The sequence below is a fragment of the Simochromis diagramma genome, unplaced genomic scaffold (assembly GCF_900408965.1).
Source record: "Simochromis diagramma unplaced genomic scaffold, fSimDia1.1 OVJJ01000602.1, whole genome shotgun sequence".
NCBI classification, from domain to species: Eukaryota; Metazoa; Chordata; class Actinopteri; order Cichliformes; family Cichlidae; genus Simochromis; species Simochromis diagramma.
Window position 1 is genome coordinate 7,780,208 of NW_024387040.1, and position 26,588 is coordinate 7,806,795.

The 26,588-nt window shown below is 42.0% G+C and overlaps 2 protein-coding genes and 2 long non-coding RNA genes across 7 annotated transcripts; 2 read left to right on the plus strand and 2 right to left on the minus strand.

Moving 5' to 3' along the window:
- The first annotated feature begins 276 nt into the window (after positions 1-276).
- Positions 277-3,977, plus strand: LOC120741134 (G2/M phase-specific E3 ubiquitin-protein ligase-like). The gene is made up of 8 exons (XM_040043824.1): positions 277-329; positions 907-1,043; positions 1,264-1,359; positions 1,594-1,886; positions 2,173-2,396; positions 2,682-2,882; positions 2,996-3,185; positions 3,438-3,977. The coding sequence occupies exons 2-8, from the start codon at positions 913-915 to the stop codon at positions 3,659-3,661; spliced, it is 1,359 nt and encodes a 452-aa protein (XP_039899758.1). The 5' UTR covers positions 277-329; positions 907-912; the 3' UTR covers positions 3,662-3,977.
- Positions 3,978-4,589: 612 nt separating this feature from the next.
- Positions 4,590-6,388, minus strand: LOC120741146. The gene is made up of 3 exons (XR_005697559.1): positions 6,196-6,388; positions 5,945-6,007; positions 4,590-5,591 (listed from the first exon to the last, which is right to left on the minus strand). It is a non-coding gene; the product is annotated as an uncharacterized LOC120741146 (long non-coding RNA).
- Positions 6,389-16,915: 10,527 nt separating this feature from the next.
- On the plus strand, positions 16,916-21,567 carry LOC120741147. Of its 4 annotated transcripts, none has more exons than XR_005697563.1 (8): positions 16,916-17,225; positions 17,452-17,573; positions 17,669-18,241; positions 18,806-19,038; positions 19,134-19,220; positions 19,332-19,464; positions 20,718-20,886; positions 21,068-21,567. It is a non-coding gene; the product is annotated as an uncharacterized LOC120741147 (long non-coding RNA). The 4 variants fall into 4 exon arrangements; XR_005697562.1 differs by having other exon boundaries at positions 17,669-17,768; positions 17,872-18,241; positions 20,718-21,567; XR_005697560.1 differs by having other exon boundaries at positions 20,718-21,567.
- Positions 21,568-22,411: 844 nt separating this feature from the next.
- si:ch73-174h16.4 (leucine-rich repeat-containing protein 14) lies at positions 22,412-26,375 on the minus strand. The gene is made up of 3 exons (XM_040043817.1): positions 24,711-26,375; positions 23,786-24,634; positions 22,412-23,474 (listed from the first exon to the last, which is right to left on the minus strand). The coding sequence occupies exons 1-3, from the start codon at positions 24,986-24,988 to the stop codon at positions 22,907-22,909; spliced, it is 1,695 nt and encodes a 564-aa protein (XP_039899751.1). The 5' UTR covers positions 24,989-26,375; the 3' UTR covers positions 22,412-22,906.
- Positions 26,376-26,588: the final 213 nt, after the last annotated feature.

A 26,588-nucleotide genomic window follows, 5' to 3' on the forward strand; every position in this document is an offset into this window, starting at 1 on the left:
TGGCTCGATTTGTTCCACCACCTGCCTCTATATAATGGCAGGGATACAAAAACCTGCACAGGTAAACATTTTATATTGCAGTGCAGAAATATTTATTGTCTAAAAAGTGAGTCTGTTCCCTTAACATAATTTTATTAATTGTATTAATTAATATTGCAGTTTCAGCAGGTGTAAACAGTTTTTAGTGCAGCCATGTGCCTCTGTGTTACCAGTGATTTGGTGCAACTGTATTTGATTTTATGTAGAACATGCTTTCTTTTCCCTCAGGAGGGAACCAGAAGAGCTGTCTGACAGTGACTTTGAAAGTCCAGTCTGCCGGAGAAGACGAGGTATGTGACGTGAATGAGAACCTAGTGAGGTTCTAAGCTCGATGACCAGTTAGATTTTGTTACTGTAGTGTGTAATAATTCCTGGGGGGTTTGTTTGATGAGAGCATCATTAATTTGTCCGATTGGGGCGATCGTGGCTCAAGAGTTGGGAGTTTGCCTTGTAATCGGAAGGTTGCCGGTTCGAGCCCCGGCTCGGACAGTCTCAGTCGCTGTGTCCTTGGGCAAGACACTTCACCTACCGCCTACTGGTGTTGGCCAGAAGGGCCAATGGCGCGATATGGCAGCCTCGCCTCTGTCAGTCTGCCCCAGGGCAGCTGTGGCTACAACTGTAGCCTCCACGTGTGTGTGAATGGGTGGATGACTGGGTGTGTAAAGCGCTTTGGGGTCCTTAGGGGGGACTAGTAAAAGCGCTATACAAATACAGGCCATTTACCATTTTAATGTTTACGAATTATCACAGGTGATTACAGCCAAGGAGGAATATGTGCCAACTTTCACTTTAAACTAATATAAGGATATATAAAGGCTCTGTTAACATTATGAAGCAAGTCATGCTGACCTTCTTTCCTTTGTTCAGTGCATCATGCGTTGTCTACAACACCAGGTGAAAGTGAGGCCAAGCATCAGGAAACAGAGAGCTGCATTCAAGAGAGTGAAAATGAGGGCCAGGCAGAGGGACAGCAGATGTTTTCCATATAATGTGGCAGAATTTGTGTAAGCTGTTGTCTAGGGGTTAAAGAAATCCTTCATTTTAGATGTTGTTTAGGATATTGTTTTGATGCAAGTTTCCAATTTGCATGTTTGGGGTTTTTTTTGCTGAATGACTGCAACTTTAGGATTTACATTTAATTTTTTTTTTTTTTTAAAGATGTAGTGTGAGAAATTCTTCAAGGCTGACATGTTTTATGATTTCTAATATCTCTTATCTACTTAGCCCTATTTTCCTGGAGGAAGATGAAGCTCTTGAAGAGGCAATTCAGCGTAGCCTCCTAGAAGAGTCTGATAGACAGAGTGAAGTTCATATTTCAAGGTAAGATTTGAAAGTAACCTTTGATAATTGAATATCTTATTTGCATCTTCACTTGCATCATTTTTTTGCAGTTACACAATTACAAAGGTTTACATTTACATTACATTTCTGACTAATTTAATATGGACTATCACAACATAATTATCTGTTGTAACTCTGTGCACTTGAGTCAAATGTACAGCAAATTTCCATTTTTCCCCAAGATCTGTTTGTCATTGTCCCTTTTTTATTGAGGTCTTTTAAGAAGCTCAGCAAAGAAGAAATTGAAGGTCTTCTTAGAGCTCATAGTGAGAAAGTCATTACACCAGGAACAAGACAACTCCATATCAGTCGAGCCAATGTGTGGTCGACTGCTTTGCGTCAGTTCAAGAGACCCAAGTTTGCAGAAAGCTGTGAGATGCTTTATGTCACATTTGCAAGCGATGAACATGATACAGAGGAAGATGCTGCTGACCTTGGGGGGCCAAGGCGGGAGTTTTTCCGTTTACTGGTGAAGGCCATCTTTCAGGACAGTGGTGCTTTTGAAGGTAATATGATTTCATAGACAAACTAACTAACTAACTTACTTACTCAAGGCCTAAAGGCTTGTTGACGACACTTGTTTTTATAATGTTACAAACGCAACAACCACCTGATCTGAACATTGTTTGACAGAACATTAACAAGTTAATAAATGACTACAGATAATAAATCTGTTATGTTCTGTGTCTGAAACAGTAAAAAAAAAAAAAAGTAATACATTTTTGTCTGTCAATCTCAAGATATCAGTTTGGGGTCTGTACAGAATATACTTTTTTGTGTGTTATTTTTCAGCTACACCAAATGGATGCACACTGAAATTTAACATCCTACACTTGCAAAATGGAGTATATCGAACCATTGGCAGGATGTTGTCCACAATAATAGTGCAAGGTGGAGAAGCACCTGCCTTTCTCTCTCCACATGTAGTAGACTACATTGTGTCAGGAGACATTCTTCAAGTACACCTAACACCGGATAATATAGGTGACCCTGAGTTAAGAGAGAATCTGAAAAAGGTGAATTGCAATATTATAACAAGAATATTGTAATATTTCCTATATTCACAAGTCTTCTGGTCTTCTTTTATAATATATAATAAATACACTTTTGGTTATTAGAGGCAATTCCATGTATTATATTTTCAATTTGTTTCCTTTTTGTTAAAAAAAAAAATTATTGGTGAAATACAGCCAAATAAACCAAAACAAAAACATTTAGAGTCCAATTAAAATGAACCATCTGCAGTATTTGTGTACACTGGTAAAAAACAAACATTTAAAGTGTTTTTCTTAAATATTTAGGTTGTAAATGCAACAACTCAACATGATTTGGAGGAAGCAGTCAGCTGCTGTGACTCATGGCGATATCAAGTTGAAGGTCTTCCACTCACAGTCACCATGGCCAATAAAGATCTGTTTGTGAAAAATGCAGCTCTATACCTTGCAGTTCTGCAACGGCAAAGCTGTTTCGATCAACTAACTGATGGCTTGTCCTACTATGGAGTGAGATTTATTTTTTTCTGTATCAATTGGTCATTATTTTATAATCATTTAGAGTGAGCTACTTTTTGTATTTAAAACGGGAATTTAACCATTATTTAAACTTTTCTGTCTAGATTTTATCACTCCTGAGAGAGAACCCCAGTTTGCGTGTTCTGCTTGACCTATCGGGGGAGGACAAAGATCTGACAGCCAGTTTAATTGCTGGGGTTCTCAGGCCAAGCTATTCTGTCCTTGGGAGCAACAGAAGAGTTAGAGAGGAGCTGATGGTGGTCAAATTTCGGGAATTTCTCCAGTGTGTCGAAAGTAAGCAGAAATTCACATAATGTAGTCTGGCCATGAAACAATTTGGGACACTAAAGTAAAACTTTGTCTTTTTATGTCACATGCGCGCACACAAAACAGGAATAAAGATGTATGATAGCTTACAACTGACAAGCAAGGCAAAGACAGAACCTCTGTATTTTTTATAAAAACATTAGCCATCATTTAGTTGTTAGCTCAAGCTTTAACTATTTTAGTGTTCTCAGGTTAACGGTGGTTTTTCTTTGTTTTTAGATAAAGAGCTGAGAGACTCACTTGGAGAAAGAACTCTTACCAAGGATGAAGAGGCATTTGTGAAAGCTTTGAGGCCTGGTCACATCTTGGCTTTTGCCACCGGGAGCAGCAAGGTTCCAGCCATAGGTTTTCAACCAGCTCCTAAAATAACATTAATTCACGATGAAAGCAAACATCTCCCGATTGCACACACACATGTGCAAATGAGCGTCAGCTTTTTGTGAATGAAACAACAATGGCTGATGATGATGCTTTTCATTACTGCTTCTTAGTAGCACTCATGAATGGAGCTTTATTCAGCACCATCTAAACATGTTCCAAAAAAGTGAAATTAAAATGGTGGGTTTGTTAACTCTAATCCTGTTCATTAATTGTAGTTTCAAGTAACTTTGCTTCTTACAAGATACTTGAAATAAATTCTGACTGCATTTAATGTTGAAATGTAATAATTTTCAAAGCTTCAATAGATTTATAAAAATGCTAACTCTGTATTTTCAACGACAAATCAATAAAGTCACTGGTGTAATACAATTAATAATTTTATTAAGCTTTTTCTTTTTTTTTTTTTTTTTTTTTTAAAAACAAGGACACTTCAAAACAGTTTATGCACAGAGTATACTAAACATGCTTTGTAGAACAGGCCAGGATTACTTAGACATCTAACAGCAACATTTATTAAGACTATTGCAACTTTACAATGATTAAAACAATACTGTAGGTAATCTTGTGAATTGATTTAAAGACTGACTGTTCCGTGTTGATAATTTTCACTGTTATACTGTATTACACTGTTACAGTGTGAATTTGATCTTTACTGCAATCTGAATAACTGGTTTTACCCATAAACTAAAGTGGTTGTACCCTTCTGAATAGCCTATGAGTCACTGTCAGTCATTAACTCTGAGTCCTTATGTGGCAGGAGGCATCACTGCTAGAGGGGAGGGGCTTCTGCAGTAGTACAAAATAAATGCATTTACTGTACAGCATTTAAGAATATTAAGTGTCATCACTCTTTAGAACATCACTGGTATCCTGTGGTTGAGGTCACACATTTACAAGTTTGTTAAAAATATACTGCTGTGTTTGTTGAAACAATGTTTTACCATTATTGTTGTCTTCTTCGAAAGGGTGAATGCTTGTATATAGCTCTTGTAAATCGCTGTCATTTAATGGACAAACCTACTTTCAGAGTTTGACAAGGAGGGTATGGAGACCTCTGCTGTAGAAAGTTCTGGGTTGTGACGATGAGACACATGAGTTCCGCAGGAAAAAAGCTGGATGGGAGTTCTATTACCTTCAGTGGAAACAGAGTGATTGTTATATCCAGCTTTGAATTCCTTCAAAGTGCAGTTGATTCGTGGTAGAAACACATAATGAAGGCAAAATAGGTCTGTTGCATTTTCTAAGTCTAGGATACCAAGTGATTCCAATTCATAAAATATAGGTGCATAAATGCGGCTACAGTTGTTGTTTAAGTCTCGGTTGAAACGCTCAATCCTCTGGTTGTGCACAGAACTTCCCATTAAGACAGAGCTTTCACCCCTGCTTGCTTGCATGTCCTCCCAAATCTGAGCATTCTCTCCTCCGTGATCAGTCCTGATATGCAGGGGTCTGCCAAATTGTCCAACAGCTGCAGTAAAGAGGGCTTTCACAGTCTCAGCTCGATTATTGCTGGAGCACTGAAGAAACATCAACATCCTGCTGTATCCATCTATTGCACCATGAACAACAAACTTCCAACGAATCAGTTTGTGATTTCCATCTATGTGCCATATGAAATTTGGATGAGGCACAGAATATACTCGCCGAGCAACTGCAGTTCTTCTCCTGGATAGAACACCAGCCGAGTCCACCCTCCGCAGTGACTTTCTTACACGCCATCTTTGAACCACTATGTTTTTGGAACGCAGATGACCCATCAGCATCACTTCTCCAACATTTGGATGTTCAGTTTTTATCTGGGACACTCTGATCTAACTCATGGTCACTGATTACATTGAATTTTGACTCTGAGATATTATAGTCTTGCAGTAACTTATACAGAGTGGTCCTGGAGATGGAAAGGATAGATGCAGCTTCAGTAAAAGATGTTTTCAGGGAAAGAACATTTTCCAATTCCTCTTTGGAAATCTGAAGCCTTCCTTGGTAACCATCCTAGAACATGGCAAAGAAAATCTCAATGAGCACAATTCTATAACAAAAGATGGGTAATTTGAGGCAATTGTACGGTGACAGATTAGCTAGAGAGTAATATTTTATCAATAGTTTTAAAATATGAAAGTGAGCAATCAAAAGACACTTCACAGCAAAAACAGTAATAAAATATGACGTAAAACTTATAAATGTTGTTGGTGGTGATGTGACACTGCTAGTGATGGACCCCTAAGAAGATGAAATGTATGTAGAGTCAGAATCATTACTTTGACAGGATTTAATTTAAGGTGACATATTACACCAAAGAAAAAACAAAAATCAGTCAGCTAAATGATATGTGTAAGAAGGCCTACCGAGCAGTATGGTATCCCAGTGGAGACGGCAGGTCTACTTGGTCCAGGTGCATTGCTGGATTCCTAAGGAAACATTTACATCAAGAACGACTGTTACGTACCTACCAAATAAATAAATAGAGTTGTATGATGTTCGATCTCTGTCTGCTGCCTACCAAATGAAATAATTGAGGACTAGCTAAGTAATTTAGCTTTGCTAGTTTTGCTAACACTGCTATCAACCCGTCCAAAATGCTATACAATAAACTTACCAAGTGCTGCGTCGTTTGTGAGGTCGAGGGTGCACTATCGTTGAATGGCCGACAAAACGGCTCTTCCAATGTTTTCAGCTAAATCGCTGGACATGCTGGTAGGGAATAGTTGAAGCAGCTCATGGCAGTCAAAAGTGACCGTGATAGGAGCGCAAACACAGAACCTGACCACGACCGGCACACTTTAGCACGGGAGGTTTAGATGTGGCATTTAGATGTGGCATTTAGATGTGGCATTTAAAAAGTTACAAATGTTTTACTAAATGTTGTAAAAAATGACTCGAAAAAACATGTTTTTGTAAGATTTAGAGCTAAATGTGGAAACATGTTGCTGTTAATTTCGGCATGTTTCAGTTTACAAACGGCGCCCCATATGTTTGGCTTTACCAGTGTTTTACTTGTTCGTGAGTAAATCGTTTTGGCTGAGATTAAAGTTATTCGATTAAATTTAACTTTATTAATCCCTCGGGAGGGGTCCTCTGGGGTTTTCACAAAGCTGAATAAACGTCAAACAGAAAACTGATTAAACAAAGTGTGAGACGGTGGAGAATTGACGCCAGCGCCCGGTTATATTTTAGATAGCAAGGAGCAGACGCAGTTTCACTCCACCGAGGGAGCTCGTGACGTACTACCCGGCTTTCTTTAGACCGCGAAGGCGGGTCCTCAGGTGGAAGCAGCCTCTGAATTTGGACACCCCCGCTGTTTCCGGCCAGCCAATAATAACGGTGACATTTAACGTATTTTGTCGAATAAATAAACACTAAAATATATTTACACCCCCCCCCCCCCCCAACAGCCGTTTTGAATGTTGGCAAGTATGAACCGTCTGCTCGGTGTTTCCTAAAACGTCAACGTTTGGCTTCACACCGACAAACAGACCCAGCTTCGGCACAAACCTAAACTACTAACCGACCAAAGAGCCGCGTTAAGTGGCGATATCACTAACGTCACGTAACTTAGCCGAAGGTTAGCTAAATTTGACTTTGTAAGACTTTTTCATTACGCTAACATTTGTGATATGACTGTGTGACCAAGTGGTCGGCGGGGTTATGAACAAAATAAATTGACAACGCCACCCAGGGGAATTGCACCCCCAGGAAATATATTTAAGAAAAATAGATAAAAGGAATAAAAGACCGCACAGATTCAAGGATGCACACTGAGGCAGGTTGGCTTCCAATATTAAAACAGTTTTATTTATAGAAATGAATAAAATATTATAAATAATATTTTATAAATAAAATATTAAAGGTCAAGATGTAGCATCATTATTGACAGTGTCCTACAGTAAAAATAAACCATCGTGGAACTTGGACTTACCAGCAGCCGTGGAACCAAAAGGAAATCACACAAAAGAATCACTGCAGACCACCCAGTGCTGTACAAAAGAAAGTGAAAACGACCCACCACCTGAGGTCCCAGGGCCACTGGCTCGTCCTCCTTCACTGAAATAAAACACAGAAAAATAGGTTAAAAGAATAAGGACACTGAGCGTCAGGCTCGCTACAAATCATAAAAAGACTCACTAACACTCACTAACACTCACTAACACTCACTAACACTCACTAACACTCACTAACACTCACTAACACTCACTAACACTCACTAACACTCACTAACACTCACTAACACTCACTAACACTCACTAACACTCACACACACACCTTATTCCCCACGGGTCAAACTACCACTCGTGCTGGTAATAAATATTCTCAGGCGTAGGCCGGTCTGGCTCCCCACCGGCTGAGACCGGCCACCCAGGCGATTTAGAGTCCCAGCACGACACTCGGGCAGAGAGTCGCTTCAGCCCGATCACAGAAGCGTGGGTACGAGCAACAGTCCAGGGTAAAATAGAACACCAGGCGAACCCAAAACAAGGTAAGCCTACTTAACAAAAACAAGACAAGACAGCAGACTCCACCAAGGAGTCTCTTCCAACTCCACTCTTCCAATTTAGGTTGGGCAATTTGCCATGGAGGGGTGAGTACAGCAGTGAAACCCTGAAACAGATAAATGTAACCTTAAACTCTTATAGCTATGAATGCTAATAAAAGTAGTTCAAACGGCTTACCCCAGGACCGGAGGCACTATACTCTCATTGGTGGAGATAACACGAACACCTCTCTCCGCAATGGCAGAATTAAACAGACTGCTGCGCTACAACAGGCCGGAAAAGTATATTAACACAAATTCCAGTATTCGGAGGGAATCTGAGGTTAAGCGAGAGCATACCTGTAGCTGTCATATAATCGGCTCTTGCTGATCAGTCCGTCGCAGTACGTCAGCATTTACTGCTGTATCGCACCTGAAGCTCGGGAAGAATTAATCCAACAAAACATCGGCTTAGCTTTATACGGGCTAGCGCCACCCTGCAATCAATGTGCAGGTGGGTTCCCAATTAACCCAATCACCTGATACAAGGAGCGAGTGCAGCGGAAAGAGAGAGAGGGTGGTAGAGCGAGCGAGAGAGAGAGAATGAGAGAAGAAAAAAAACGGAAGGCGAGTAGCCCATCTGGCTACAACTGCACTATGCTGTTGTTGACTCCACTCCATGTAAATACAGGCCATTTACAGGCCATTTACTTAATTCTACAATTCTTTCATTATGCTAACATGTGTTCTGGTGTATATATGAAGTGGGATAAAAACCCAGAACTAACTTTTAATAGTTTATTTCTTCTCCGCTTCGACTGTAGGCCATTTCCCCCCAAAACTTCCTCCAACCTATGATTCGCAATGAATCCTGGGATTATGGTGGGTCACGAACGATACACCTGAAGCGTCATTCAAATCTGTGAGCGCGCGCAAGGAACGCCGCGTCTCCGCGTGCGTTCCTTGTGACGTCACTAGCAGATCAAAGGCGTTCCTTGCGCTTGCTGTGACCTGTCAGTAACGTCACAGACAACCGAGCCCATAAATAACGGCTCTCAGACAGAAAAATCAGAACTCGATGCTCATCTGTTTGCAAAACGTTCAGCAGTCGGCGCTCTGTAATACAAGAAAATTCTCACAGGCTCAGACGAAGAAAATCACATTTGTGACACAACAATGGAAACATTAAATGAAAATTCAATCGTGGTCACACCAGACCAGATTATCCCGCCAATCAACAGGTGCTTTGAAAGGCTCTCTGAAGTTCAGTGGAGCATAATAGAAAATGGAAAATGCGACTCCAGCGTCCATGCCGTGCTCGCTGAAATGATTTCTGAAATCATTCAGATCGCCTCTGCCAGCATCCTGCAGATTGCCCTTCCTGTTATTCAGGAACCCATGATAAGGGAAGAGTTTATGGATGAGGGGAAAATAAGGGTGTCCCTCGGAGACTCGATCTCAGCTGCCATCGCCGGCGCTCTTAATGTCTCAAAACAGCAAGATAAGAGCGCTGACAAGCTGACGCTGATGGTTGAGGAAGAGATCTCAGAAAAGGTCAGCTCAACCATTGCACTGATTGAAAAAAGCCCCGATTTCCCAGTAGACCCCGCCGTTTATGTTAGCGGCAAATTTAGTAGTATTAAGAAACTACACCGCATGGTTTGTTGCGCTGCCTCATGCCTGAAAAGGTATGCAGCATGTAAGCTGCGCTGCCAGTGTGGGACAAATGGGTCTCATTCCAGTACAGAACGCACTGGTTCAAAAATATCAGTGCAATCAGCAATCGCAGAGATTTCTGTTATTCTGTCAACAAGGAGCTCAGATGGAGAGATGACAGGAAAAGATAAAGATGAGCTCCCAGAAGAATCAGCTCTAACAGCACAAAGCAAAATAAAACCGACTGCAGAAACGCAAAGTATCCAGGCTCCAACCCCAGTAGAAATGGTTGCAGCTGACATCGTAAAGATACTTGCTAACATGGATTCAAGCAGTGAAGAGCTCTGTGAGAAATGTAACTTGCCCAAACCTGCCTTTAATGCAGGCTTAATTATCCACAAGGTGAGACACCACTTCTCCAAATGTGTGCCATCCACCTCACACGCCAGGCTCAAAGCACGCAAACACAACTTTTCCATGTTTGCAAAAAAACAATTTGAAAAAATGAAAACAGAGCTGAAAAAAAGAATAAAGGCAAACAGGAAACATTTTGTTTGTCTACAAAACATTTGCAGCCACCCCAAGAAGGAAACAGCGCCCTCCAATGAAAGTATAGTTTTCATTCTCCCAGGGTCAGTACCTGAAACGGCTGGTCCCCAGAGTACAGAGGCTCATCGCTCCCCTTCTCGACATACGGCAAGCCTGGGAACCGCAATTAAACGTTCTTCTTCAGTCGACTTTAACGTCATTATATCAGACGTTAATCAGTTATTTGACAAATTAACAAAGAAAGAAGAACTCTTCCTCATCGATAAGACCTTGGGGGACTTTAAAAATAGTGGGCATATCAGGAATTTTACGGAGGACTTAGTGGCAAAAGTGTTTGATCTACTTACGGTGGATCGAGGCTATCAAATCCCCATACCTCTAATGGGTAGGTCCCTCTCAGATACGGTCATCTCCAGGACGCCACAATCAGTAGAGGGCTCAAAGCGTCGCATTTCTGCTGAAGTCCTCTATGTCCTCATAGATGACACAGTAGAAAGGTTTTTGCAGAAGCTTTTACTCTTCTGCATTGAAGAGAAAGATCAAATTGTTCAAATGGACAAGATTTCTGGGGCCCTGGAAGACATCCACAACTTTATTAAAAGAACACAGACCACAACACAGGAAAAAAGCCCTGCTTCAGATGGCAGAGGAAAAGAATCTGGTGCATCACTTCCAACACCAAAATCTGGGAGCATTTCTCCAGATAAATGCTCTGTGGCATCTGAAAAACCACCTCAAATGCCACAACCTGGGAGCATTTCTCCAGATAAATGCTCTGTGGCATCTGAAAAACCACCTCAAATGCCAAAAACTGGGAGCATTTCTCCAGATAAATGCTCTGTGGCATCTGAAAAACCACCTCAAATGCCAAAACCTGGGAGCATTTCTCCAGATAAATCATCTGGAGCCTTGAGCCTGAAACACTCTCTCAAAGATTCCTCCAACATATCAGAGATGGGTTCTGTGTCAGGTTCATCTTCTGATGTTGAGAAAATTTCCCATGACCTTGCGTTGCTCCTTATCATGAGAGTCATCCTTAAATCTAAACCTGAGACCCAAAAGTCTGCTGCTTGGATCGCAACTACTACAAAAGAAATAGACACGGTCATCAATCGTCTGAGCAATCTAATGCAGCCTGAACTCAGCAGCACAGCGTCTGCCACAAGTCTGACAAATGACAAGACAAAGTTCATCAAGAAAATAGCCAAACGCCTCATCAAGGAGTTTGGCTCCCCAGACAATGTCTTAAAGGCTTCGATGGCAAATGATTCATCTTTTGACGAGGCTCTGATTAGACATCTAAAAATCAGCCTCGGAGTCATCCCGGGTCCCCCAAAGACGTCCAAAATATCCAGGTTTTTTTCTGCGGTGGGAAAAACATTGCTAAAACCCTTCAGGTGGTTCACTAAAGCCAGAGATCATTAAAATGACCATTTTGGCTTTTCCCACTGCCCTGCTTCTTTTAAAATCTTGAAGCAGACTTTTAGCACCAAATCCTTTTTTTAAAAACATCACCATAAAATTTTGGGATCAGCCCTCAAATCCAAATTTTAGAACTGTAGTTCACGCCATCTCGTCTCCTTTTGATTTCCATCCCCCCAACCGGTCGCGGCGGATGGCTGTCCCTTCTGAGCCCGGTTCCGTTGGAAGTTTCTTCCTGTTAAAGGGAGTTTTTCTTCCCCACAGTCGCCTCGTGCTTGCTCAGAGGGGGATCATTTGATTGTTGGGGTTCTCTGTAGTACAGTAGGGCTTTGACCTTACAGTACAAACAGGGAGGAGACTTTGTGATTTGGCTTGATTTTTAAAATATCTAATTCGGCATGAAATAAAAAAAAATCCAAATTAAAAATACATTCCAAGTTTGTTTGTGTTTTTCTTCTGTTGTCAAATATGTAGAAAGTGTTACACGTGTGATTTTAGTCATTTTGCATCAGTTTGTAGCCGACGTGTCTGTTTGTGATCATCCTGCATCTGTTTTTGTCTGATTTGTGTCTTAGTTTGGTCAATTTACATCACTTTTGTGGCCCAATTTAGTTGTTTTGCATGTATTTGTGGCAAAATGTGTGGACCCTGTTTGACGTTGCTATGTTTTGTTTTAATGCTTCACTTTGGTTGTTTATGTATGTGCTCATTTTGATTCTAGATGTAGACCTGGCATCTGAAAATTAGCAGAAAATTAGTTTAAATGCCAGCCTCCCCAGATTCAGAAGAAATTTCCTTTCAGCCATCTCACTTGTTTCATGTCCCCCCACATGTTTGTTCCCCTTCTTCATCTGAACCAACAAGAAGTGTGAGTACATGTCAGTCAGGGTCTTGGGCAGCTCTCCTCTCTGCTCTGTAGTCAACATGTGCTCCAGAACTGTAGCAGGGATCCAGCAGAAGACTGGGATTCTACACATGATGTGGAGGCTCCTGGATGTCTTCATGTGGGAGATGATTCTGGACAGCTCTTCATCACTGAATCTCCTCCTGAAGTACTCCTCCTTCTGGGCATCAGTGAAGCCTTTGGCAACCCAAAACATGAAACCCAACACTTTGTCCCGTCAATTCTCAACTTCTGATGCCATGGCAGAGGAGACCATTATTTTCCCGCCTTCCTGCATTGTTTGTTTGCTGTACTAAGAGATTGAGTCATTTTCTGCAACGCATAGCGGGACACATGTCCCAGATGTTGAACTTCACATCATATCATGCTTTGTAGATACTTGCAAATCTCTATAATATTAAAGCTTGGTATTCTACAGGGTGGGCCATTTATATGGATACACCGTAACAACATGGGAATGGTTGGTGATATTAAAGTCCTGTTTGTGGCACATTAGTATATGTGAGGGGGCAAACTCCTCAAGATGGGTGGTGACCATGGTGGCCATTTAGAAGTCGGCCATCTTGGATACAACTTTTGTTTTTTCAATAGGAAGAGGGCCATGTGACACATCAAACTTATTGGTAATGTCACAAGAAAAACAATGGTGTGCTTAGTTTCAACGTAACTTTATTCTTTCATGAGTTATTTACAAGTTTCTCTTTGTTCACACCCATTGACATGTCAAAGAGGTTAACACGTGAGGAGCGGATCGAAATTGTGTTGATATCTGGTGAACGCAGTAACCGGGTCATTGCAGCACATTTCAATGCAAGACACCCTACGAGACCACCCATCTCCCATGCTACAGTGAGCAAACTGCTTCCTAAGTTTCGTGAAACTGGTTCAGTGTTGGATTTGCCAAAATGTGGACGCAAGAAAACTGTCACTAATGAAGAAACATCAGTGGCTGTCCTAGCTTCATTCAGCAAGAGCCCACAGCGTAGCACTCGCCGCATGTCACTGGAGAGTGGCATTAGTCGAACATCCCTTCGGCGGATATTACCTGACCTGAAACTACGGATACTGAACGCCTGTGCTGGCATTTCTCCTGCATGTTGCTATCAGTGTGTGAAGAGTGGGAGAAGAGGGTTGCATTGACAATCCAACGCAATGGGCAGCACATTAAACACATTTTATAAGTGGTCAGAAACTTGTAAATAACTCATGAAAGAATAAAGTGGTTGCCCAGTATAATTATGGACCAGCTTCGGATAGCAATATATTTTGGGCTATTGGAGCTCAAATTCTAAGCTTTGGTTTTAAATGAATGCTTGTTTTGCAATAGCTGAGAGAACAGGAGAAAGTGGGATCTTACCACACATAGAACCCAGACAGAGAAATAGAGGTAAGATTTGGTGCTGCAGATAAAAATATAGAGTTGATGATGTGCATTTCCCTACTTTAAAATGAGGGTGGAATGGCTCAAAGCCAGTTTGCATGTTTGGCCCTCCCCTCTGACTCACTCAATGACCCGTGGCTGCCCTATCACCTAAAAGCCTTTTAGGTTGGGGTTTCTGGGTCTTACTGTCCCGTGAAAGTCTTTCTTATGTCCCCAGATGATTTTTAAGGGAAACTTTCCTAACCAGCTTAGAGGCATCAATGTCAAACATGAAATAAAGGCAGGCTAGTGCAAGATAAGCCATTTTACCTGGTTTTGCAATACACATGCAACTCTGCCCATCAGTGTCACTTTTACAAATAGTTTTCAGACTCATCTTACAACGTTAATCTGCGTATAACAGTCCACACTGACAGCACAGATTTTTAAAAATTATTTACAGATCCTTTATTATGACGCTCACGCTGGTGAATCCTAATTTTGAAACGTTCATTTGGTTGATCCAGTGGCGCCTTGAGGCCGTTCACTAATCTGCCCATGTTTCTATGAGCTCTTCTTATGTTTTGTAAATGAAATCTTAAGCTCGATAAAAACGTCAATACATCAAAGATAAAAGTAGCGACCTCAGTATTGCACTGTACTTAGACTCTAGGAATTGTAATAGTGCTTTATTATTACCTGAACTTTATAATAACTGTTACAGAATTACTGGAAGTTACAGAATAAATATGCCTGCTCCATCTCAGTCAGACTGTCGGGATCAGACGCTCTAAAATAACTTTGCTCTCGTGAAGCGCTTCAGACCAAGAGACAAGATGCAGGATTCTAACTTTGCACAAACCTCACATGCAAGTGAACGCATCACGCTAACGTTAGCCACCGAGCTAACCGTTTCGGTTTACCTGAGACTCCCAGCTCCACGCTCCTCTTCTCCGCCTTCTGAAGGCCCCTCCGCTGACAAAGGGTCGATGTTCCTTGACGCCATTTTTCGGTACAAATAAAACTTGTCGTTTAGCCAAAAGCCACATTAGCTGATGACAGTTACCGTGGCAACAGCCTCACAAGCGAAATTTGGTGCATTCGGGGGCGGTGGGAGATAAGATAATTAGTTGATAATTAGATTTTTGATGGAAACAAGCAAAATGCGCACTTACTTTGACAGTTAATGATAATTATACTACTGTTTAACACTGCGTGTTTCTGTTTGAGTTAATCTAATTATGGTTCTGTGAAATAACACTCAGTGATTTTCAGAGTTCAGTCAGACTGATCTCAGAGTTATGTCCGTGATCACCACTGTATGAAAGCTTTAGTCATATTTAAGGGCAATATCACCAAAATACAGTAAAAGATCTCCTCCTTGAATGTTTCAGATAAAATGGAAAACAGACTCATGCAGTAAATATTCTTTTATTGGAGAGAAAACTGTGCAGTATAATTTACTTGAGATGTTGAAGATATGAGAGCATTAAACAGGCTGATGTTTGGGTAAGAGGCTCTGACAGGAGAGAGATGATACAGAAACATGACATCCTTATAAAATACTGACACACTTTATGAACGGACAACTTTTCACAGCTCTTTGAACTTCATATTTAAATGAGCTGCATACTTTCCCCACTGAAACCAGCACAATCCCTCTGTGATGAAAACAATATTTGAACTAAATATACTGTGGATAAATCAAAGCATTATCAAAGTTGTCCGTGGTTCCCTTATTTTTCCTTCTTTCCCTGTCAGATCCTGTCCTGCAGGATAAACATGACTGAGTGGTTCCCTGTATGTAGCTGTTACAGTTTGTGTTGGAGATACTTCTGCAAATACAGGAAGCAAATATCTAAAAACTGTTTTCAATGTTTTTACCAGTCCGTCAACTACAGAGAGCTGTCTGTTGTCCCCCTGTTCTCCTCTATATCTCTCAGCTGATGCTGGCTCCTTTTTCTCCTCCTCTTCCTCACACACTGTCCTGGTGTCTCATCAGGGGTGGAGAGCCTCTGTCACGTCTCACCTTCTCAATTCTGACTCTGGACACTTGCAGAAGGAAATCAACCATGGCAGTTAGCAACTAAAGCAGCACAACTAAAACAGGACACAGGATCCTGCAGAACATTGGTCTTTATAACAAAGGTGACAACTCAGGTTGTTTGATATAAGCCTGACAAAAACAGCAGAGAAACAGGAGGAGGACTTCTCCATCTACTGTCTCTCTCGTTATTAGTGGTTTAAACAGGATGAGAGCTCTTTTAAGGACAAACTTCAGCACAGCATGGTTGAGTCTGTGTCCTCACCACAGTTCGCGGGCCACATATTTGGTGAACCGTCTCATACATGCCAACCCTCCCGATTTTTCCGGGAGAATCCCGAATTTCAGTGCCCCTCCTGAAAATCTCCCGGAGCCACCATTCTCCCGAATTTCTCCCGATTTTCAACCCGGACAACAAAATTGAAAAAACATATGGCAGAATTCATAGCGCGGCCCAGCCAATTCCAGTTTCCAACAATGGCGGCAGCTTGTAGTTTTAATATTACTCTTATTTCTCTTTCTGGGTCACAAAATAAACTTTTAAACTATTTTCAGGCGAGAATGTAGCTGTGTAAACTTCAAATATCTGAGACGGCGAGAACACCGGACTCCCGGCACATCGTCTTCAATCCCCCGCGGTCTTTCGCTACTCGAGTTAAACAGGATATATAAGTCACTTTGATAACTTCAAAATGTTCTTGTTACACTGTGAGTTAAATATCCTACAATGTTAGAAGGGGAAAAAATCCAACAACAACAAAACTGAACATTTTGATGTGAGCAAAGATGAAATTTCGTGAACACCTGTGTTATTTTGCAGTAGATTGCTAAGGTGTGCTTAATAAAATAGCCCAAGGAGAGTAAGAGGTAGGAGACTGACATCTTTCAAACTTTCATGATGAATTTGTCCATGTGGCGGGGCGTGGCCTGCGGTGCCGTGCAGAGGAGGCGGATGCACCTGCACGGCATCCGCAATCATGCCCCGTCGAATTAAATATTGTACTGGGTCCTGTGGTTGGGTTGTTGTTGTGATAATGTTGAGCGGGCGGCGGGAGAGCTGCAGTTCTGTGAGCATTATGAACATTGTGAACAGCAACCGTGTGAGTCAATAAAGTATGCTGCAAAGCATGGATTTGCACCCGGGTCTGCCATGGTCGTTTACAGTCCACTCCCCACCTGATGCGACAGATGACTGCCCCTTCCTGAGGCTGGTTCTGCTAGAGGTTTGTGCCTAGTAAAACAGTTTCTCCTTCCCACCGTAACCAAAGTGCTTGCTTCAAAAGGGGTCATCTGATTGTTGGGGTTTTCTCTGTTTCATTGTAGGATCTTTACCCTACAATATAAATCCCCATGATGCAACTGTTGTTGTGATTTGGTGCTATATAAATTCAACTAAAATGAACGGAATTGAATTTTTGAACATAAATATTGACAAATTATGTTTTACAGTGATGTCACTGCAATCACATACTGCATTCAGCCGGACTGTTTGATGATTGCTCTCCGTGACCTGTCCATCAAGGTATGGAGTTTAAACTGGTGGCCACATAGGACCCTTTTAGGCCATAAAGGTATATTATGACTGAACTGCTCCATAAATCTACTTCTGCCTGTCTCTGATTGGTTATCAGCTTAATTTTCTTACATTTCTTGTCTGTTGTTTTAGTCTTTACATGTGGTAAAGTCCTTGTTTTACCGCTCTGGATTAAGGATGCTAATATCTTCCTCAGTGGATGGTACCATCTGCCACTGGGATCTGGATAAGTGTAATGAAACTGACTGCATCCATATAGATCAGATCAGAAAAGCCCTCTATTGTGAATAGCAAGTACTAGAAAAGAAGACACCTTCATCTCTTTTTCAAAGCAGGGGCTGCACTTCTGGACCATCAGAAGACTGTACACCATCCACTCAGAGGTGATGAAGGCTCCCCATTGAGACAAATTAAAGTCCCGTCAGTTGCTGCTCCTTACCCTATGCAAGTCCTTCTGCATCAAGGGGGGACAGAAATATCACTCTGGTGGCTGCAGAAACTGGAGCAGTGTTGACCTCTTTCAAGGCAAGGAACAGGATTTTGTGTGATGACTACTGCCTGCACGAAGAGATTCTGTTGGCCTTGACTGAGGCAGTCACGGTGCTTCAAGCCAACACACTAAGTAATCAAATCACTTGATGGAGGAATGGAAAGGCCAGGGACCCTCGAAGGACATTGAAAGCTTGATAGAAAATGATGATGCAGGTACTCTGACAATCCCTGGCCCAGCTTGGCAATATACAGCTATGTGGTAGACAAATATGTGTAATATATCTATATCACTAAAGCACTTCTGGATGGATGCAAACTGCATTTCGTTGCCCTGTACCTGTGCATGTGCAATGACAATAAAGTTGAATTCTATTCTATTCTAAAGAGAGAGCTTTAGAGCAGTGGAGGTTACAGGAGACGAGGGGTTGCAGTCTCAGAGACGAGGCAGCACTCAATAACCCAAAGAACAAGTGAGCATTGTCAGTACAAAGAAAATACTCGATGGTGCTATAGAAAACTCCGTGATTGCCAGAAATCGAATATATTTCTGTGTCTGAGACACGTTTTTGATCTTTCTTGGTAAAAGGGGAGGCTGTGTGAATAATGAATAATGGAAAGGTGTTATGCCGGATGCCAGCACACAATGGTCAGAGAGTCACCACCGTGCAGGTGGATGTCGACAACAAGCAGCTACCTCCCCTCACAAGTATTTACAAATGCAATGCCTTTTTGAATAATTATCACTCATTACCTGATGACTGTATCCCATTTGCCAAGGTGAGGACTTGACATTGGTGGTCTGGAGGGTTAATCCCTACATCCAGAAGTGTCTCACTCGACAACTAAGCACTACAGCCAGCCTCTAGCCCACCTGGCAGCACTGAAGTCCCAACTGGCTGCAACCTTTCAAGAGCCCAATGACAGCTCCTACGGCTTAAAGCATGTCAGTCTGTTGACTCAAAGCCAAACAGATTTCAAGCCTGAAGAAGGACATTCAGACCACTTAACAGGTCACAGTTTTTAATTGCAAGTTACATGCAGAGTTATGTTGTTGTTGTTGTTGTTTCTGTATGTCTCTATGTGCATGTTTGCTTGTGTCTTGCAGGACTGTGCTTCCCCATCTGAAGGTGTTTGTTTCCAGCAGTCTGGATAAGAAGGGGCAAATGTGGGATGAAGAGAATCGCCTCCTCAGGTTGGTGATTATTACAGATGTGAGGAGCAGCCTTTCAGTCCGAGCCTTTGTGTGTATTTCAGACAGGTACATCTATGTTCTTCAACCTCTTTGTGGGTGTTGCTCCTCCAGGACGCTCCAGCTGAATGCGGTGCCTGAACGCTTGGCGTACAGCGTGTTTGGAGGAGATGTGTTCCTGGGCATCAGAGAGGGCCTGTACGTGATGAGCTGTACAAAGTTCCTGCCACCCAACTACCAGCAAACAGTAAGACATCCACCTGGAGAGCTGGCTGTGTGGCTGTGGCTATAATGGAGTGTAATTTGGACTTTTTCATAGCTAACTAATAGTAAGACTCAGATATTTCATATTAAAGATAATGCAAAACAGTGGCCTTATCATCTGTGAGCATTGTTGGTGGAAACAGGACTTCTAGCAGAGATAAAGACGAGGAAGCCATCAGGGATGGACTGAGGGGAGACATGCAGCAAGAGGCGTGTGTAAATGATAGGACTTGAATGTCTAACAGTTGCATTTTATTTCAGATATCTCAGCTGTTTCCTTTTCACCTTTGTTTTAGTACATATTAGTGACTTTAAATAACAGCCTGGAAGCACTTCTGCAAGATGCAGTAAAGAGCAAAAAAGGGAAACTTCCAAGTACAGCGCAAACCAGGAAGGAAGCATTTCAGCGCTACATGAAACTAATATATGGCCTGCTACTGAATATTAAGGTTCTTTCCTCACTTATCTAGTACTGTAAAGCAAATGCAAAAGCTTACATTTACAGTCAGCAAACTTCAAGCTTTCCACTAGACCAAGATAGTTGCTCTAGTGGAGCAACCCAAACCTAGATCGACTCCATTTCGTGGTCAATTCAGGACCCCATAACCACCTCCACCACGGGAAGCCTCACCTGAACTGCCAACGTTCCTTAAAGAGTTCGTAGAGATGGAATGGTTTTGTGATTTGTACCCTGACAAAAAGGTAGTGCAACAAAAATGGACTGCCATGCACAGTAATAACATTTTTATACTAAGGTGTGCATGTGTGTGTCTGAGAGAATCCCAAGCACGCTGTCTCCAGAGGACTCCTTAGATCTGCTCAAATATCTGCAAATCTGCAGCATCTCATTCAAGATATTGATCCTCGCATCAACAAAGGCCCTGCACAGCCGGGACTCTTACAGAACAGACGAGCTATACCAAGGCCTCACTGACTGTGTGCACACATTTGTGAGGCCTCATATGGCACAGCAAGAACCAGACTTTGCAGTTTACAAGTAGAGGATTATTAGGTTGTGATTAATTTTATGTGTGTTTCAGTCAGCTGTGGAGCAGACTGTGCTTACTGAGATCTTAAATCTGTTGATGCATCTGAAACCTGCAGGCTGTGAGCTGATAAATTCTTTTAACTCTTCTAGCCTATAAAGAACTAGGGGTTTGAGTTTTCACTGCTAAAACAAGTAATTTTTGTTTGAATAGCTAAAATCTTTTTTTTTTCTTCTGATTTTTAACATAGGAAGACAGTAATGCGCGTGCTGACAGAACTGAACGTGGAGGAGGTTGAGCAGTGGCTGTGGCCCAAGGTGGACACTTGGGACTCGGAGCTGGAGGAACAGTGTGACACCTGGAAGAGTCTCCACAGCAAAGCAGAATGATGGCTGGACTTGTGGTTCTCAACATACAAAGTAATTTATTGATTTGAAATGTTTCTGTCTTTGGTTAGAGCTGACATATTTTCAGTATTTCAGTGTGACAAAAGATCAGATCAGTTCTGAGGTCATTTACTGTGACCTCAATTGCTTTAATGTTTTTAACTGCTAGTGTAAGTAGTTAACTACATTCCCACTTTCATTTCCAAACCACCAGGAGCATAGCAGGTATCTCTACCTGAGCAGTAACACCAAGTGGACACCCCCGGCATGCAGTGTGGTTGAAGTGATCAATTATTTCTGCTGTGTGCAAAAGGACTAGCACAACAAACCCAGAAATGCCACACCTCCTGGTCGCAAAAACACAGTGCTTTTGCCTATTTATGACATATGTGAAATTAGTGCACGTATTAGTTTCACTTCTTCACTGTAAGCTAAAACATTTCATTTCTGATTTTTTTATTTTTTTTTTATTTTAGTAGATTTCAACCAATTCTTCGCCTAGGAGAAACATTCAGCATGTTCAGAATACAGAGAATGCCAGCGGAAGTTGTTACTGAACTTTAACAAAAACTTCTCATTAAATGGGGTGATTTACATTCAGAAAATAACCGTCTAATGTTGACACAGTCCCTTCCTCATGCAGTTCCCCAATTTCATCACTTTGCCGTTAGAAGAAGACTGGTGGAAGGTCTTGACTCAGTCCTATTTTATTCAAGAGCAGTCTTGGGTAGAGTACTACAGATGATGCCTTTCAATCTGTAACAGACTGTAACAACCCCATTAGGCTCAGTAACCCACCTTTGTTGTAAATCAATTTCCAACAGCCGAATAAAATCCTTGGCTTCATAAGTGATTTATTCTGTGACTTTCAGTGTATAAGTGCATCTGTGATGCACATAAAGCTGATTTGGCGCACTTATTTCTTAATGCTGGTGACTGAAAAGATTTGATTATAAATATTTTTAAACAAACATTCAAGGAACACAGTAATGCGGCTTCGAACAGCAGAGACGCAAGACAGCATGACTTAGTGACTACAAAAGGTACAAACATGATGATATAACAGGATAGTAAGCAGTAACTATCCTGTAGTTTTGGTTGCACATACATCTGCTGATCAGACACTATGTGAATGAATTGTATACAAAAGTATTTTGCTGCATCCCAGCTGTGACCTGATTATTAAAACACCAGTGATCACCAGTACAAATCCTGCACTGACTTATGCTGTACTAACACTTACAAAGTCAACAAGCAAATTAATTAAATTAGTGCAGCATGTTCTGACTGAATGACAGATTAGTGTCTGTCACTTTTCAGCAGAGGTTATCACCTCATCCTGTACATTTATTTAGAACAACCAAAAGTCAAGAGGAGCGAAATTCATCTGAAGACCTGCACTTGATTTGGTGGCTGAGAAATCTGGAAAACCATCAGCTAACCTGCTGACTTGAGCAGCAACATCCAATTTTCTGATGTAACCAAAAGATATGTGAGGAAAGACTTCCATTTCAGTCTGCTGGTCATCGTTTATGATTGTAGCTAAATGTTGGTTTTCTTTTAATTAACAAAAAGTGTGCCGTTTGTTTGACAACAAATGGATTTCAAAAATACAGTCCCTCTTTTGCTGTCTACATGGACTCTTTACCTGCACTGAATCAAAGACTCATCAAACGCCACTGACCAGAAAGCTACTAAAAAATTTTGACCCTTGCCACAGAGTCAGCATTTTTATGTCCATATCTGTTTAGAGAAAGTGGCTGAGTGGCAACAATGCGATCCCTTCTCTCAAACCCAGACACTTAAAGATTACTGGGCCTTGGTGGATATCTGTATTTTACTGAGTAATGTCTTGCTACCTTCATTTGCCTGTTTTGGACTGTAAAAGCTTAAATGCATTACATTTACCATAAGACTAAGTGACAAGGAAAAGGCTATTTAAAATTTTTTTTTAAAAAGAATACCCAACCATTTCTCAGGTGACAGTTTGATTGTAAGGCTTCAGTACATTGCTATCGTTTGTCGATGAATGAGCTTAAGAAGCATCTCTGCTTTATGCCACCATGTCTTTATCATAATTCAGCAAGTCACAGGTCAGAAAGATGTCAGAGCGTCCATTGTCGATCAGAACCCTGTTGAGCTTGTTGCTGGTCAGGTTGATGTCTGAAGTTTCATCTAGAGGCCAGTCTAAGAGCTGAGCACTGGAGGGCAGGTCGGGAAGGCCTGGCTGGTAGTCCTCCAGGGGGTTGGGGTACAGTAGCTGTCGTAGGGAGGGCATTCTTACAGCCATCTTCACCAAGTCCATGAGACCAGCCATGGAGAGCGGGTTCAATGCCAGAGCCAAGCTCTTGAGGGCCCGGCAACCTCCTAGTGAGGGCAACAAGAGCCCCAGCAGGCCATCAGTCAGACCACAACCGCTTAAAGACAGGTGCTGCAGGCTGCCCGAAGCCTGGGAGAGGAGGCGGCGAATGGAAGGCAGAGTGTTTTCATCCAGACGGTTTTCGCTTAGATCCAGCTGCTGTAGCGTGGAAGTGTGATGACTGCAGGACAGATAGGCAAAGTCAGCTGGACTCAAGGACAAATAGGGGAGCTCCAAGATCTCCAGAGGCTGAGGCAGAGAGCTGTATCAAAAGACAATAGAAGAAAACATTTAAATAATATCACCTCATCAAACACTTTAGGTTTCATTGTTTGTGTTCTAGCTTTAACAGCATTATTTTAAAGATGTCTGCTCATTTTCTTTGAAATAGTGACTTATTACATAGGCAAAATGCTGATCTTGAACTGGTCAACTTAGTTAATCTGTTATAGGTTTAGTTTTTAAACTGTAACGAAATTTAGAAAAGAGCCAATGGCATTTTGAAAAATCCCCGACTTTGTGTTTGTCAGTAGGTTAAATGCAAAATAATGTAATGAGGTAAACAGGCCATACCTGAGCAACACACGGAGCTGACCAGGCAGGCGCAGTGCAGTGAGGCTGAGGTGTCGCAGTTCCTGCAGGTGTGCCAGACCCTGCGACAGCTCCCCCAGTGCCTCTGACTGGCTGGGATGGACTCTGCGAAAATCCAGGTTACAGTAGTGCAGGCGAAGGGATTTTAGTGCAGGAAATGTGGAGAGCAGAGGCAGCAGTTCAGCCAAGCCAGCCACCCCAAGGCTGCTGTAGCGTATGTCGACGCCCAGAAGTCCTCTGCGGGGGAGCAGATCTAGCAGAATACTGATACTTGGCACTGAAATCTCTTCCACACGCAGGTATCTGCACTGAAGCTTTAGAGGTCCAGATGTGCTCAGAGCCGAGTGAACACGCTCCCAAGAGCGGCCATTAACAAAAAGATCAGCTCTCACGTGCACCACCACACCACGATCCATCTCTTTTTCTTCAGCCTCCCTCTCACTGCTCCCTAATACTGTCCTCTCTCTTTTCCTCTCCATCTCCATCCTCCTCCTGACTCCTTTACTTAGGTCTTCTTCACTCACAGACCCTGAAGATTCAGTCCTCTCACCAACATTGGTTGACTCATTACTGTTTAGTTCCCCATCTCTTTTCTTCTGTCCCCTCTCTCTTTTTAAATCCCTCTCCCTTTCCAGAGCTGAGATCCGTTTTCTCTCCTGGTCTCTTTCTTTCTTCTGTTCCCTTCGTGTCCTTTGTGGCCTTCTTGTCCTAACTCTGGCCTTAAGGACCATGGTGCAAAGAGCTACTGTCAGAGACCAGCCTCCCATCGGATCCCCCATTCCTCCTTCATCTCCTTGCACTCCACAGAGGTCCAAGACTTCCAGTGCACACCTAGATGACAGTTGATATGTTACCCCCAGAAACAATGCTGATATTAGACATCGTGATTCAAATTACTACTACTCACCTGTGGTCTGTCAGTCCTCTAACCACACCAAGCAACATAGACTGAATACAGAGTCGATTTGGCGCAGTTTGTCCCGGTTTCCTCCGACCTCCGACCCGCAGTGTGAGCTCAGGCCACCGCTGCACCAGCTCTCCCACAGCCAGCGGTCTGCAGGTGGAGAAGGCGGCCTCCAGCAGTGCTCTGTACAGATCTTTGGGCATCCACCTCAGCCAGGAATGCGACGAGCTGTGGTCACGAACCACCTCCTTGGCACAAAGGCTCAACAAGGAAAGCACCATTTCAGCACAAAGCACCTTTAGGCTTCAAAGAAGTAAGAGGGAACTGGTGCGAAGCAGACTTGCATCTTAGAGTCAACTAGCTGATTTAGCTCCAACGCTAGGATTAGCTTTATGACAGGAACTTGACGCCGTCTAATAAAGCCTCAAAAAAAGATTTTACAGCATCACTTGACAGCTACTGTTACCCTTACTGATAGTAAAAACTTGCCGGGACGACTGAAAGCTCCCCGCAGCTGACAAACTGAACGCTGGGATGTAAGGTTAGCTTAAACTGCTGCTAACTGTTTACAATTACAGTTGAGCCTGACGCAGGCTTGTGACGTGGCACGCACAGGAGAAACGTCAGTGCTGTAGAGTTTTAAGTGAAGACTGTAGACCGACCTTTATCAGCAGATCTACTACAGCGGCAAACTGCAACTAATATTGAATAAAAATAAGAGAACAGGCGAGGAGGTTAAAATTCATTTCAAAACAAAAAAGGTTACAACTCGATTAAAGTTCTAATTTTCTTGGGCAAAAAAAAATAAAAAAAAAAATACATATTATTTTTTTAAAAGGTCCCTGATCTTAAAGTCATGAACTAAGAAGTAACAGGGAAGAAATGCACAAAACAGTCATAAAAGTGGCAGGTACACGTGTATGTGAATTTAAAAAAACAAAAAAACAACAACAACAACAACAACAAACCCAACCCAAAGACATAGGAACAATACAACACATATTGTTCAGATTTGTTACATAACATGATTGTGTTTGATGCACATAAATGCTATCCAGCGTTTAACAGGTTGTTTTTTTCTGCAAGGCCAGTTTCATGACCCTTTTCCTTTAAAGTTTGGATGACAATATGGCAATTTAGGTTTATATACCACAAGTATTTATTTATTGCTAAATTTAAGTCTAATTATCCATCCATCCTCTTCCACTTAGAAACCCAGACCTCCATCCTCCGAGCCACCTTCTCTAGCTTATCCAAGAGAACACTTCCCAGGCCAGCCAAGAGACATAATCCCACCAGTGCCCTGGGCCTACCCCAGGGCTTCATCCTGGTAGGACATACCCAGAACACCTCACCCCAACATGCATCCTAGTCAGAACCATCGTAAACTCAATTTAAAAGCAGAATAATGCACTGTAGATGTGAGTGTGAATGGTTGTTGTCTCAGTCCAGGATGTACCATGCCTCTCATCCCATGACAGCCAGGATAGATAGAGGAAAAAACCTGATGGATGTTTGGAACGGTCCTTTTTCACCAGTAATTCTGAGCATCAGTTCGACGAGATATACCATAGAGTCAACAGGAAAACACTAATATAACAGAAATGAGCCATGGTATGGTGGATGTTTTATGTATTTTCTGATAATTTCTGGCAATCAGAATCCATTAGACTGATGAAAAAAATTAATGGTAAAGTATAATATTTCATTCTAGAATTAAAGGAGGATGATGTACAAAGTAGTATAATACAGAATAATACTGGAATATGGAACCTATTCTTTTCTTGTTTTTTCTGTCATTTGCACATAACGATTCCCAGATTATTCTGTCTTTCACCAAATAGAGTCATAAATCAATTTTCTTTGATTTATTGTTCAGAC